This window comes from Lepeophtheirus salmonis, chromosome 6, assembly GCF_016086655.4.
Source record: "Lepeophtheirus salmonis chromosome 6, UVic_Lsal_1.4, whole genome shotgun sequence".
In the NCBI taxonomy this organism is placed as follows: Eukaryota; Metazoa; Arthropoda; class Copepoda; order Siphonostomatoida; family Caligidae; genus Lepeophtheirus; species Lepeophtheirus salmonis.
Genome location: NC_052136.2, coordinates 39400924 through 39417057, shown reverse-complemented (window position 1 = coordinate 39417057; position 16134 = coordinate 39400924). Strand labels below are relative to the sequence as shown.

At 29.6% G+C, this 16134-nt stretch overlaps 1 protein-coding gene across 1 annotated transcript; it reads right to left on the bottom strand.

The window, feature by feature from the left end:
* Positions 1-5939: 5939 nt before the first annotated feature.
* LOC121119664 (facilitated trehalose transporter Tret1) lies at positions 5940-11859 on the bottom strand. The gene is made up of 3 exons (XM_040714399.2): positions 11283-11859; positions 7634-7942; positions 5940-7558 (listed from the first exon to the last, which is right to left on the bottom strand). The coding sequence occupies exons 1-3, from the start codon at positions 11326-11328 to the stop codon at positions 6213-6215; spliced, it is 1701 nt and encodes a 566-aa protein (XP_040570333.1). The 5' UTR covers positions 11329-11859; the 3' UTR covers positions 5940-6212.
* Between the last annotated feature and the right edge of the window lie 4275 nt (positions 11860-16134).

Sequence of the window (16134 nt, the reverse complement as noted above, 5' to 3'; positions counted from 1 at the left end):
TTTTTTTTTTTTTTTTTTTTCAAGGCATTATAAAAGTATTCCTTATTAATAATCATTTCTTGTGTGTTCTTTTAAAAAGAAAAATATAATCCTGTGGACGCTCCTGATAATTCAAATTCTCAAATTTTAAAGTGTACTCAAAAAGGCATCATTTTAATAAAATTACAGTCATGTATCTACATCTGTTTATGCAATTAATTCGATTATTAAAACGCTAGTTGTCTTTTACTATCGAAAATACTCTGCAAAATTCTATATTCTGGTATTTTTGAAGTATTTATTATTTTTTTAAATATTGGATCCTTGATGGTGGCATGGTGTTACTTTTGCCTACACAAAAATATAAAGAGTATTTTGTGTCAGGTCTTTATGTTTATGCTTATTTTCTTCTAACAGCCAATTCGGTCCAGTCTCACTTTTCCGTACTAAAAGAAGTAGAATCATTCCATCGTGACGCTATTAAGTGGGGTTCTTTTTTTAAGCTACACAGTTAAAAATTATGTAATTAAGCCAAAGAAAAAATGGCCGGTATAGTTTTGCATGATAATGAATGTATCAATATTTTTTTGCAATATATGTGCAATACATTTAATAGATATTTTCTATATTTTTCTGGCTTAATACGCTATCAACACATCTAATATAAATATAATATAAGACCTGTATTTGGTACTTGCAACACAAATTGATTAAAGGATAAAATACTTGACACTTAACTTGGACTCAAAAACTAAGACTACCGACACAAATTGAACTCAAAAGTTATTTCAATTTTTTTATGTATTCTCTAAGATCCCTCTAATGTACAGAGGGGAGATTAAAATCCGTGATTTTTATGAAATCAAATAAAAACCAAAAATTAATATGTTTAGCTATATTTTTTATTAACTATGTTCTCCTTTACAAGCAACAAAAGCCTTTAACACGACGGCGAATACATAGGGAGCTCTTGACGATGAAAGCCGTGTCCATGGTGTACCACAATGTCACATTGCAGCATAGAGCTAATCAAAATTTAGATGAAAGGTGTGGCAGACTTTAAAGTCCAGAGTGTTGAGATCAGGATAGAAGAGGGCCACATGGAGGCAGGGGAGAAGTCAATTATATTGTTGCTGCAAAATTTTGGTTCTTCTTTGTATAGGCCTATAATAGACTTCTTGATGATGTAGGCAGTCCGGATGGAGATGACAACTAGCCTTGCAGTCTTTTCCTTACTGACATTTCTACACTAAGAGGCATGAGGTAAAAAGAAAACTTGCTGAAAGTTTTATGTACCCACTTTGTGCAATTTATTTTCTGAGGAGTTAACTGGAATCAATAAAAATATTTAAGTACTTCAACTGGACTCGATGAAAGTATTCAAGGATATGTATGGACTATTGAGCAAAGACTGGAGACTCGACTTGGACCTATAGCAAAATCCACCTCTTGACAATAGCAAGGACTGAAGAAATTGGGATCAATACAAAACTACTTATAATGGGAGTTCTTAGTTTAAAAAAATAGAGTCTGTTAGATCTCATCGTGATAACTCCTTATCTAGTCCATGTATTATCTATCATTTTTTACATTATTTATGTTATGTTAGTCGGATAATTTTTATGAAAATATGTTTTATCTCATATAAATATGAATTATATTTCACTTATTATGTTTTCATAGAAGATTTTGAATAATAATGCATACTCTTTCAAAGTATATTTATGAATGTAATAGTGATTGATGGGTTGAACTTTATTCCATGGCTACGATTGTGTATTTTCAAACGCACAGTTTCAGTAGAAATGAGTTGGTTCATCACTTAGTAGTGTTAAGTTTTTTGAACTTTTTAAAAGACATATTCTTTCTAAACATAGGTGTCACTATTCTGTCTCATTCTGTTATGACACTCATCAAATTTTGCATCATAAACGAGTTACCCTTGATTGGGATATGAAAAACCTTTTAGTGAAACCAACATTGATAGTATGGTTGCAGGCAAGGAATTCCGACGCCTACATAGTTTTAATTTCAACTCCGTATAAAGTTCGGCATGGACTTTTACCAGCCTGGTTTCTGCTCCCTTCGGCACGTCTATTGCCGGAAATCATTGTGGCGTACTGCATCAATTAGCTGTCAGTAGTATGCACCATATTTTCATCATTTTTTTAGCCGAAGTGGACTTCCTAAAGTAATCATTTATCAGTTGTTGGATTACAGAGTCGTCAGATGCAATAGAACAAGGGTTCATTTATCATTCTCACTATTCTGTCACCCTTATGGACGATACTATTTTATCTAGTGTGGCTCTCTTTCAATTGTTGATTTTGTCGTCCATTTTGGTAGTAAAAATGCAAGTTTTTCTTGAACTTTTCTTGCTTTTTCTTAGAGTACCGACAATTGTGGCGGCAAAAAAAGCAAATGCCACCAAGGCGGCATAGATTAGTGTGCTAGGATCACGCCACGGCTTGATCTTGAAAGACCATAGTTGCGGGTTAATGGATCTGTTATTTCTGTGAACAATTGTTATATGCCTAAATTGTTTGGGTATATAAGGTTCTATTTGAAAACATTGCGCCACACTAAAAAAAATTGAAGGTAATTTCATTATGAGTGATTATGTGTTGTTGCTTTTCAAATTTTCTTTCGTAGCCAATTTAGATAAAATGTTGCGGGTCGAGTTACAGAATTCATAGGATGTAGGATCCGTGGTCTCAAAAAAGCCGAACCGCTGTTATGTTTGTATGAAACGAGTTTTATTGTTTGGGGATCTTAAAAGAATTGTATATTCATGCACTTCATTAATGACGCAACCATTTTGAAGACATTCAATAATATAAAAATGAATATGTTTAATGCACGCATATTATGTTAATGTACAAGTTACCACAGTAGAACTACCATTATAATTAGCTGGGATTGTATGGTCAGTCTACAAAGTATGTGGCTCAACTGTATTATCACCTCTTAATATAACTCCTAACATTACTCAAAGAATACTACATGCATTAAAGATAGGACATGTTCACATTTTTTTGTATCCGGGTCATTTCGGATATTTAGACGTAAATATTCAAGTAAGTTTTGGGTATTCAAACATTTGGACATGGATCCAAAATTAGACTGATACTTGAAAATAATTTAATGAGCATTTTGCTCGGAGTTCGGACTTAAACAAAATAGGATCGTGATTGCAGTTACATTTTTAGTGATTGCTGTGGCCAAACAAACAAACAAATATCCCTATGTTATTACTAATAATACTAAAATTATTGCTATATTAATATTGGACACGTCGCAGGGGCGTCTGAAGGGGTTGATTTGGAGGGGCTGCAGCCCCCCCCCCCTCCAAATAAATTTTTAAACTGAAAAAGCATCATAAGTATATTACTTTTTTTCAGAAAAATTTAATTTTTAGTGAACAGCTGCAGATTTTTGAAAAAAAATTCCAAAAAATTCATTTTTGAAATTTTTTTTGTATATTAAATTTTTAAGATTTTTTTTTTATACCATAACTTTCATGAAAAAATTTATTTTTTTGAAAAAATATTTCGAAATCCCGAGTTGTTTACAAAAAGAATAAAAATTTAATATTTAGGACTTTTTTTTAAATCCATAGCTTATATGAAAAAATTAAATTTATAGTAAAAACATTTCAAAATCCACAGCTGCTTACAAAAAATTTAAAAAAATTAAAGAATTAAATTGTAATTATTATAAAAATTGTGGAGAAAATTTTGAAAAATTAATTTTTATTTAGAAAACAAAATGAAAAACTTAAATTAATTTTTTTATTAATAACTAGCAAAAATTACTTTACTAGGGTGGAGGGGCTACAGCCTCTTTAGCCTTCCCCTGCGGACGCCCCTGATTAAACATATTAACTTTGAGCGTTTTAGTTACAAAGGGAACAGGAAAAAGTTGCAAGACAATATATTTGCAATTGTTCTTCTTATAGTGGTAGTCCATTTCTATGTATTTTAAATAGATACATATGTATCAGCCTTGGTTTACATACTTACTTTGCATGTACTTGATATCAAATTAAGTAACTATATAATATAGTTCGGAACAATGACTTATTGATATGAAGGTAAACTTAGACTAAATAAAAATATATTCATTGACTTTAAAAATCCTTCAAAAGGTTCAAAAAGTATACTTACTTCATTAAAACAAAAATACTCGTATATTTGTTAAAGAGTAAATAATAAAATAATTTAGTGATTACCGATTCTGAGTAGTTGTTTTTTAATCATTTTTGAACGATTGTGTTTTCTGTTTTTGTAGTAAAATTAATTATACTAGGGGGATTTAATGCAAACAAAGTGGATATTTTGGGGTTTGGCTTAAATGTTATTTTCATTGGTCAGACGGAGTTAGACTGATTACGTATAAGTAAACATTATAATACTAAAATAACTCCATTTGACCTATATTTCCTTCTTTAGGAGTGACACAGTATCGAATCTACGAACATGAAGCTCAAGAGCGCGTTGAATATTGAGTTATGTCGCTTACTTATTTTGGAATTTGCTTTTTGGTCTTTCAGTGTTGTTTAAATAGCCCATATTAAGATACATACAATCCAAATTGTGACTAGTACTTTATTTTTCCGGTTGCCTAGCTTCAAATTACATTTTTTTTTGTTTTTGGAAAGATCTTTTTGTTATAAAAGTGAAAAAATTAGAAATGAAGTTTTGTAAGTGACAGGTCTCGGGATCACGTTTAAAATTTGACGGCTATTAAACACAATAATTAGAGTGTGATCATGATTCTACATATTTTTTTTGTTTTTTTAACAATTAAATTCAAATTTGGTTGTTTATCAAATGAAGCGAAGCTCTGGGGCAAACATAAATATGCGGGTCCCTTTTTTTTATCTATTTTAAAATTTTATTCAAATAAATATTGTATTTATTTAGATAATCAAATGATTCTTTTTTAAATAAACTTTTTAGAAATAAAATATAAATTTTTGCGCGGTTAATTTAATGATATTCATGACGATTTTTTTATCGAAAAAATGTTCTGTTTTTTGGGGTTTTTTGTAATCGATGTATTTGAGACCACTTTAATACGTTATCCCACATTTCATTTAATAATGTTGTCGTTTTTTTAAAGAATAAAGTAGATTTCTATTTTCAGAATGACCTGTATTAATATGGGGAATAGTTTTCCAAAAAATATACGGTATTTTAAGTAAAAAATTTCCTTAATGTAATTATTAAAATTGTCATAAAATTATGTGTTGTGCATAGCCTAGTCAAGAACCGGTTATTATATAAAACTATTTGAGCAGATTATGTCAATATTTCATCCAAAGAGAACACTCAGGTGGACCTTTTTTTTAAAGAAAGTAAATTCAGATATGGGAGTTTGAATAAAAAGACGGAGGATCAAACAGAAAACTATGGTTCAGGAGTCCAGAACTTCCTCCAGATGGAAGATTCTAATTTGAATTTAGAATAAATTATATGCTTGTTGAAGATCTTGGGATAAGTTATAAATCTCCATCGAGTATTATCCTTACTAGGAACAGCAAAAATTCCAAAAATAAAGGAGAGAAACGCACTTTTTTCCCCTATCCCAATAGCTCCGAAGGGCATTAGTTCTGCAACTTCCTTAAATATAGATCCTCTAGCCTCAGAACACAAAGGAGGATTCCCTCTCACTCGGCAAAAAATTTATTTGACGGGAACCAAAAATATAATTCTTAAAGGGTTTAAATTCCTTAATCTAAAGTTTCAAAAAAAAAAAAAATCGTAAAATAGGAAGAAATCAAGAATGTGTATTTGGATCACTATCTTTCAAATACCCCCTATAGTGTACTCTTAAAAGCAGTCATGAGGCAAACACACTGGAAATAAGTAAAACAATTATTAGAATATGGAGGTTATGTTTAGTTTCAACATATTCAAAATGAACTTTGCATAAAAGATTGTCAATTTTCAATTATGTTTTTTTTTCTCTCTTTTTCATTTTAATATGAGTTATACTCAGTTTATTGAAAACTTTTTTTTTCTCTATCGTTGTAATACATTGTGAAAAACAGGTGTGTACTTAAATATAAATATAGAATAATGAGAAACTTTAAGTGAGATTTCTGATATTTTTTACGTATAAGAGTTTAGTTATGAGGACTTTGCTCTAATGTAAATAAAATATCAACGAAGAATGTAAAAGTCTATAATGCTTCCGATATTTATCTTCGTTAGTAGTAAGATGATGATTTAGGACGTGATTTCTCCGTTCGTATTCGCTAGTGTCGTTGAGGTGGTGGATACTGAGTTATTACTTGTGTTGATCTCTTTTGAATTAGGTGATGGTTTGTCGACTTTAAACAAATTGTCAATATCTAATTGTGAGAGCCCTTTGGTTTCTGGAAGTTTCCATGCCAAAAGTCCTGATCCTAAAATTGCAACTCCTGACATCAGCCAAAAGACAGTACAAGTACTCCATTTTTCGCTCAAAATAGGAAATAATGAGACCGTGATGAAGGAAAATATCCATTTGGAACTTGCTACCATTGAGGCATAGCCACGGTATTTACTAGGGAAAAGCTCTGCAAAAATGATCCAAGTTACGGGACCAAAACTAAGAGAAAATGAGAATTGGAAGCAAAAGCAAGCTACAAGAGCCATCCACACAATCCCTGGAAGTTGTTCGTCCATACTCATAATGTCTTTGAGGTAGAAAAATCCACCAAGTGTGGCTGTGCTGAGACCCATAAAAATAGCGCCTGTTAAGAGAAGGATTCGACGTCCCAACTTATCCACGATTCCTCCAGCAATGAAGGCGTTAATTAATTGTACAAGACCAACTGATATAAATGTGGCTACATTTGGCTCTACAGGGAGAGCATCTCCCACTTCTTGATATATCCTTGATGCAGTCATACTCATAACAGACACACCACTAAATTCATAAATAAACATAATTGAAAGCAATATTCCAATAGGCACAAGAAGTTCCCGTGATCGAATATCCCTCATTAAATTCAAGTCATCCTCAATCTCCAAAACACATAGTTCATTCTCTGGGTCACCTTCATACCGAAGCACTGCCTCTTTCCCCAGAATCCATTTAAATTTCAACTGAATTTTCTCCATCACTTCCTGCTTAGTGTATGGAAGTGAGGCGACTGAGGTTTTTGATGCCTGCTTCTTGAACTTTGAACTAGAATTCTTATCGTTTCCTTCTTGTTGAATCCCTTTCTTCTTTGGATCCTTCACAAAAAGAACAGGGATATTTGAACTTGCGAACAGAAATAAACTTTTTCTCAAAGGACTTTTGACGCAGTCTGGACAAGCACAGTGTCCTAACCACTCCTGCACCTCTTTCATTTGAGTTACTTTGTTATGGAGATCCAGGAAAACTGGAGATTCGGGGAGTTGACAAAGCATAATTACGAACAAAATTAATTGAATAAATGCTCCAGCGTAGCAAATATAAGACCAATGTGCAAAAAGGCCTATTAAGAAGGATCCATTGACGCCAAAAATTAAAAGTAAAGAGACAAAAGATCCCAGGCGACCACGTCTTTCCGGAGATGCAATTTCACCAATATATACAGGAACTAAATAGATAAATAAAAAAGTGACAAAGATATTACACTTAATCAAAAGTAATTCATTATAATCAATCCACATACCTGATACTGAGAATCCACCTCCAGCAAATCCAATAATAAATCTCATAGCAAGCATTAAAACAAAGGAATTTTCAGAGAATCTTAAACCAATCCATGAAACAGCCGCAGTTCCAGATAAAAACATGATTGTTAACTTTCTTCCAACTGTACGCAGGGAAACACCACCTACAATAGCTCCTGCAAAGGCCCCAAGAGTAAATATTGAGATGATCCATGTTACTTCCTCTTTTTTAAAGATATCCTTTAAGTATTCAGATGCAGGGTTACTCCATGCCAAGGATAAACCCAGATTAAAACTTCCAAGGCTCACTAAAAAGTAATAATACACAGAATTAATTTTTTATTTCGGAAATCAAAATCTTTGGTTTTTCAGTTTCATCTACTAAAATGACAAAGTTCATATGACGAATTTCATAGTAAATATTGCAAGTATTGTCATGGTTAGTCAAGGTGTCAAATTTAACAAAGTCAATTAAGGAAATATTGAAGAATGGTATAATCATGGGCAATTTTAGGAGGTGGCATAGAATTCATTTGCCCCTGGTCCCCCCTTACTTGATTATAAAAAATAGAGGCCTTCGTAGAGAACATTATTAAGAAATTTCTAAAAAAGTTCATTTCATATAAAATTATGAATAGAAAAGAACCCTGCATTTTATTTTTATAGAAAAAATAAACGAGAACTCAAAAAAAAATTTATTCATAAAAAGATTCAAAATTTCTTATAAAGTAAACAAAAAATTCGAAATTAAATTCAAATTAAAAAAAAAAGATAAAATAATTTAACTTTTCCCTTTGGCCTCGCTGACACTAAAGCCAGCCCTGAGTATAATGTGAGGAAAAACTCTTGACATAATTAATTTCCTTTCTAATTCAAGCAACGGGGTTTGTGCATGGAAATTGAGATTAAAAACCTTTTGTCTAGATGGCTAAATATTTTTGAACAAATCGAATTCCTTTGATTTTTTAAGAAACAAAAATATTTGATTTAAACACGCGGTCTTGCTCTTTTATTAGGTTTTTACACAGTAGATTCAACTGTTTTTTTTTTTTTTTCCAAAACCCTTCTTCTCCGACTCCATGACAATATATAATGAAATTAAAATGTAAATGCCTGTCATTGCTAGCGAGCAACACCATTCCTATTGATGGAAGAACTATTACCCAAGGTCTTCAGGAAATGACTTTTAAACATTCTCTCTAACATTATCATGATCATACCCATAAGACCTATTTGGACTCATACAACATTCAACAAGTCAGTAGTATTTTAACCTTGAACTAATCAACAAGGTTTTAAAAAGATAGACATTCAAACGACACTCTATTGCTATGTTTTCTTAGGCGTTGTCTTTGTTAGCGAAGATTACTTCTAGGAAATATAATATTTCTTTTTTGATTGACCATTTGTTGTATAAGTAATAATCTTCTACTTCTAAAGTAATGCTATGAAGTATATATATATAATCTGTCTTGAATAATTATTAAACCATCATCTTTAAAGGCTATTTTGAGGTTTTAAATTGAAATACCTAACTATTTTATTCTAAGTGTAATATAGGAACGTTATACAGATTAAAACTTTTTTACTCAGTACATTGTACATATTATATTCTCCTCAAGCTATTTAGACTAATTACTTATACCAAAGAATACATATACATATGTATATATATAAATGTTACAAACCGGTTTTATTGACACGGAAGTGAATATAGACTTTTGGGCAAGTTGATGCTATACCTCTAACAAATTTTTAAGATGATCTAAGTTAAAACAAATTGACAATTATTCCATTTATTACGTATTATTGATCTACATATATAGTATGTTTGTAATCTTATTAAATTTGTTAAGGGAGCATAAGAGAGTTGAGCGGGGTGAACGACTCCTTTTCAAATTATATTTTGACATTGAAGGAACAAGAAAAAGTCCCTTTAAAAAAAGTTTAACTTTTCATATAACGGAATAACACTCTTTCAAAACCATCTACGCAACACTATGTTCAAATGATGAAACATCTTATAAAGAAAGGAAAGAAAAAACTTTATATGAATCCAAAGTATTTCCTCATTAAAAACCACTTTATCAAATTCAATGAAGATTCATTGTTATATTTTTTATTTTATGAGTACTATTTCAATTGTATATAATCTGGTTGTTCAAAGGTCTTTAAATGTTGAGTATGTATATTGTAGCAAAATAGGGGTGTTAAAATATCGAGCCCTTAAAGTTCGATACTATAAGAAATTACCATTCACTTAATATGAAAATAAGAGAAACTTTTAAAAAATAATTCACAAATTCTAAGTTTTAGAATGTATTATTAAAATGTTTTCCAAAGTACGTTCAAATGCATTTTTCATAAGAACTTTACTCAAAATTAAAATTTACTTCATGGAATGAAGACGGGTATTATTGAATTTGATACAATCAATTCATCAATTATCAAAATGATACTTTTCAGAATAAATATTCATAGCTAATTAATTCAAAATAAATGTCCTTTTTATTATTAAAAAATATAAAATGTAGTTGTTTCTTTCGGTTTTGGAATATTTATTTTGAAAACATAAACTCCTCATATATTTTACTATTAGATTGTATCATAATTTTGTGGGATACAACCCTTTTTTCTTTTATACACAATACATTTGCGCTTCATTAAGTCTAAATTTCTAGCGGTGAACTTCCAGTACTAGTAGTAAATTTAAAAAATCATTACAAAAGCAATTTATTCATTATATATTTAGTCAAATTCAGTTAAAAAACCGCTTTTTTGCTAACAAAAGTTGATATATCCGGATTATTCTCTTATCCTAAGTAAATGATATTATGTTTTAAAATATTTGTGCCTGAGACTTGGTTTATATCAAATGTACTATGATTTGACTGTATACTATATATTTGCAATCGATTATTTTACTTCCGATATCTATATTCCCTCTTGAGTATCGATACTAATATTCTTAACTCAATATTCATACTGATGTTCCAATATTGGTATTACTATATTGTCGCTACTTAAAATTTGTATGCACGAATTGGAAACCCGGGTAATTGAAACACTAATGTGTATAATTAAAAATATAACAATATTTTTCGATCCCTGAGGTAAAATGGAAAAATGTTTAAAGATCGCTTCGGATCTAAAATACATATTATGAGATCTGTCAGCACTAAAGCATATAACTTTCTCAAAGTTGACTTGGTATTATGTACATTTTTATTCTTTGACGAATAGTTATTGTCATCTTTTTTTCACATGGATTAGTCCGAGCAATCCATTGCTGACGTCCAAATGGTAATTAAACAAGCAAAAAAATATCATTACAAGGAAAAAAATAGCTAGTAGAAATATGGTCAGGACTAAATTAAGTCTCAGGAGTCAAATGAAAGTTTTAAACTATAGTTAAAAATATTTTTGTATATTTCAACTCATCCCAAAAATTTGATTATAAAATAATTGACCGGCATTTAATGTATATGAAAGATTGGGTTTTAAAAAGTATAGACTATCGTATGTAAAAGGATATATAATTGATGATTTTCTCCTTTTTTGGTCAAGATTGTTTTTATCTTGACAGCCTTAACTATATAGTTAATTTAAATATGAATAATAAATAGATAAATACAAGAACATTCTTACCTATAATAGCAGCGTAGAATTGTCTCCACGAATTACTGTAATGCATCTTATCTCTTTTTTTAATGATAAATAAGTGATATTTACTTCGAGTTAGACAGAGATAGTTTACTTAGTAATTAATAAAAAAATTACTATAATTTGCAAAGCGTAGATTGTGCTTAAGAAATGAATTAATAAATAAGTAGATGAACAAGCAAGTCACAAAGTTTTTGTAGTAATCTGTCTTGAAAGAAATTATTCTAAAACCAATCAACTACAAACACAGATGCACAAAATTTTTGAGTAATTATAATTAATATGTATGATGAGGATGAAAGTATTTCAACACAGTTTTGAGGATATTCGAGTCGTTTTCTTAATCTTCTTTTGAGTGATGATATACAATAACAACATCATTATATTTTTTGCTATCTATCTATTTCATAATAAAAGGCTAGCTACCAAGTATCCTTCCACTCTGTTATGTGTGGCACGCACATTTGAAATGATTTTATATTAGAGTCAATTCTGTAAAAATAATAATAATACTTGTGTATGAAACTTTACACGTACGTATACAGATACATTGATTAAGTCCACGAACGAATACATACCCGCTACTCGCTTCCTTTTTCTATCGTCCTCATGATGTACGAATGAATGCGGTATGCTTCTCCACTAACATATCTTTGTATAGTTATTAATTATTAGGAGAGACATGGGGGTTCAATATAAATGAAAATAATGAACCTATGCCTCTGAGACCGAGAATGTTACTTATTCTTCACAAGTAACATTAGGACTGTAAATCATAAGCATTTTCTGTTTTTCAAAATAAAGAAATCGAAAATGAACTCTGTTTTCGATACTCAGATCTAGTTTGAGTCTAGTAGGAACTTACACTTATAACCAGTGATACTAATCAGGAGCATTTTTGGCATTTTGAAATAAGAGAAATTGAAAATAAATATGAGAACCCTTTCAATCTTTTGGAGGAGAGCAGTTTATCTGTCATGATGTCTCATAAGAATGACTGCAAGAAGCTGTGACGAGAGTGGAGAGGGAGATGGGAATCAACAAGAAAATAGGAAAGAATACTCCAATGTCAATCCTCAATTATACTCTGAGTCCAACAAGGACTTATAAATATATATCCACAACATATCCGCAGGATTAGTATGAGTATTTTATGAGTGCACGCAAATGTTCAATCCAGTTTCGTGTATTTTTATATTTAATGGGAATGTATGTGTGTGTGTTTGTCTAGCAATCACCCCCAAACCAACGAAGGGATTTTGCTAAAATTTTGCATGTACGTCTTTTTTTAATGTTCCTTTAATTGGTTGGACTGATTAAGTATAAGTAAACATTATAGTATTACATTTGCTCCATCTAACCTAGGAATATTTTGGTAAAATCCAAATAAATAAATTATATTCATTTGTCTAGAAATCACATTGCCGCGAAAGTACACACATTAAGGTCAAAGGAATAGCTTCTCCCAAGCGTGTTGTTCCTGAGCTACGACTATTACACCCAGGCTTTTAAGGCTGATAAGTTGGTTCGGGTAACAATGATTTGGCTTCAAAAGAATTTTTCTCACTGCATGTTGGTATGTATCTTTGCATACTACTTTCCTAAGGAGATTAAAAGGTTTAGAGAAGAAAAAAAAGAAAAGAGAATAAGACAAAAGGATTTTTGCCAATAATATGAAAGTAAGCAAAACGATAGTTTAACTTGAATATTTTTGATTCTATTAACAATATATTCTCCTTAAAAAACAGAGGAGCTCAGAATTCATTTTAATTTATTAATGTCCCGGGCAAGCCTACTCTATCTATTGAATACCAAATTTTGATACAAAAAAAAAGAAGTGTCATTTGAATACAATCAAATTAATTGGTACTGAAAGTGACTATGAACTTGAAAGATTTTAAAAATTAATTTTGTTTCGGAATGATTAAATATGAAAAAAGTTAGATAATTGGTGAAAAATATCTTATCTTTTCAAATATATGTAATATTTAATTTATTAGCTACACTTTGTAAATAAAAATGTACAATGTAATTATAAATATATATGTATATTAGGGGTTTCACATATAACAAAGCTAGGTGTTAGAAGGATAGATTTTTTCATAAGTTGTAACAGCTTAATTATACACGGGAGTAACTCACCATTTAGTTTAATCGAAATAAAAATGAAGGTTTTATTTCTATAAATTTAGATGACTTATGGCACTTTTAAGATGGCAAACATTGCTGACCTCGCATAAAAATGTTCCATAAGAGGATATTCCAAACTACTGGCAGAAGATCAATGAAACTTAGATATTATAAATATAATAATATCCATAAGAATTAATTTGATTGTTCACATTGAAATATAATATCATCATAATCAATGATGAACTATAATAATTGGAAATTGCGTAATTAATAACGTGAATTAATTTCCTTGATTATTAATACTAATCAACTTCCTTATATTTAAAAGAAAAATAAGTAGTTTAAATCATTTTTATAAGGTAAAATACAAAGATGTATTTTCCTGTTTATTAGTTAATCCTAATTTTCTTTAATTTTTCCTGACAAATAATGAAAGAGCAAACGGGTATTTTAAGGAATATTACACCACTGGACTGATATACATTCTTCATTGTTTCCTTACAAATTATAAGTCAACATATACTTCTTTGGATTATTTGTCTACCCCAGCTTTAAAATTGATATTTTAGCTTTATAAACTTGTATTTGTCTTAATATAGTTCTTACATATAATTAGGGATGGATTTTATACGGTGCGAGAAAAAAGTGAAAAAGGAGAAAAAGGCTAAGACTTTTTGGTATTACTGAATTAATACCCTCATTAAAATCAGCTGCGTATTATATAACTTTGAGAGGAGAAAATGAACTATTGCTATAACGAGAAGAATCTTCTACATATAAGAATATCATTAGAGCAAAGAAAAAACTATAGTTAAATTTAAAGTTATTATTCTTTTTTTTTAAATAAATCAAAATTAAACGATAATTATTTTTTTAGAGAGAAATTTTTTAATAGGAATACGAATTAAAGAATGAACAAAATATAACAGACAACGATAGTACTTATCTTTTTTCCATTTATAATCACAGAATGATATTTTTCCTCTACAAAAATCCAATTCATAAAACGAATTGGAATACTTTTTATATATCATCGTATTTTATTCCTGTGAGTTTACTTTCTAAAGTAGTAGCTATACTTTAATTAGATCTAAATAAAAAAGAAGGGCCAAATTTCAAAGATACTCGAAGTTATAAGGAAACAATTGAATGGGACAAGAGCATTGTTTACTTATATTCATTTGTAAACAAAAGCAACATAGAGTGTATGTGAGGTCAAAGCAATGGCTGATTGTTTTGGTGAAGAGGTGGATACATTTTATCAAACACAGAGACGCGAAGAGTATGAAGGTGAATTCATAACAAAAGTTTTTAAAGAGCCGGTTAAATCGATCAATAAAATAGTAAAAACTAAAACTGTGATTGACATTCTAAACCTTTCAAAAAATTCAAAAAAGACTGATGGCATGCAAAAAACATTATTGACAAGCCCTCCAAGCGAAGACCTCAAGGGAAAGAAGAAGAAAAATAATGAATAGGTAGAAAAACAGTCAAAAGAGTTTCCAGCCTGATAGTTGAAATTTAATATAAAAAATTCCAAATAAGAATATTATGAGTAACAATGCTCTGTGAAAACATTAAACATCAAACATATCAAGAGATATTATAACCTATTGAATAAAAAGTAAAATTTTACCATTTTCTCTCAAAATGTTTAATATATTAAAAATATCAAAGAAGACAAGATTATACTGACTACCTTCAATCCAGAAGGGATTCAGTATAATTTGATTTAAGGAATTTTAGAGCAAGCACAAAATCAAAAATGTACAAAAAAAAAGAAATCTGTGGAAATTACAATATTTTTTTTTTGTATGTGCAAAAAAATAAGAATTTCCAATTCAATATTGGATTGTAAATAAAGTAAATTCTTTAGAAATGAGTCTGGAATTTTTTTTGCAAATATATTTGTGTCATAAAAATGGATGTTTAAATTAAATATCTGTCATTTTTTGGATAATTTTTCAATTTTTTTCATTTTTTGTCTCTTTTTTTCATTTAAAATCAATTTTCCATTTTTAATTAAAAAATGCCATAAAACGATGATTTTTGGAAAAATAAATACTAATAGATTATTTTATTTCCGGAACAGTTTATTAACTTTTGTTGCAATTTTCGCTAAAATGATACAGTTATCGGGTGTTATTTGTTCGAGAACATTATTGTTCGATAACTCTTTTGTTTTTGCAAGTACAGAATAACTATTGTTAGGTTTGTTTCCTCTTTGCAATTCAAATAAATTACTACTATTTACTACTTTTTTGCAAAATTATGTCAATAAAGTTTTTTCCTATTTTCCTCGCAAGTTTCAAATTTGGAATTTTTTTAATATATACAAAAAAGCGTTTTCTCATTTAAACAAATTTTTTATGCATATCTGTTGGTATGTTATTGAAGTTGATAACACTTTTTTTTTTTAATTCATGATAATATAGAAGAAATATTTAGTGGGCTTTAATACTATACCCTAACACAAAAACAGTTTGTTGCACCTCAAGGATAGTATATATGGGGTTGAAGTAAAACTCATAAGCCTCTCAAAAAACAACTAAAAATATTAATAAGTTTTTTGTGATAATGACAATAAAGGTTATTTACTATTTATTTTATTTTCAATATTAGCCCAAAAAAGTTTTGTGCTTTTTTTCCAAATTTTGATTTGGTAATTTTTAACAAGAGTAAAACATGGACTTTTTGTCTTAAC

What these genes read in the sequence shown, in the direction of transcription:
- LOC121119664 (XM_040714399.2), bottom strand. Translation starts at nt 11,328, where the DNA reads ATGCATTACAGTAATTCGTGGAGACAATTCTACGCTGCTATTATAG. An exon ending in ATTCTACGCTGCTATTATAG is followed by an intron (nt 7,943 to 11,282) that starts GTAAGAATGTTC and finishes ATTACTTTTTAG; the next exon opens with TGAGCCTTGGAAGTTTTAAT. An exon ending in AGGTGGATTCTCAGTATCAG is followed by an intron (nt 7,559 to 7,633) that starts GTATGTGGATTG and finishes TTATCTATTTAG; the next exon opens with TTCCTGTATATATTGGTGAA.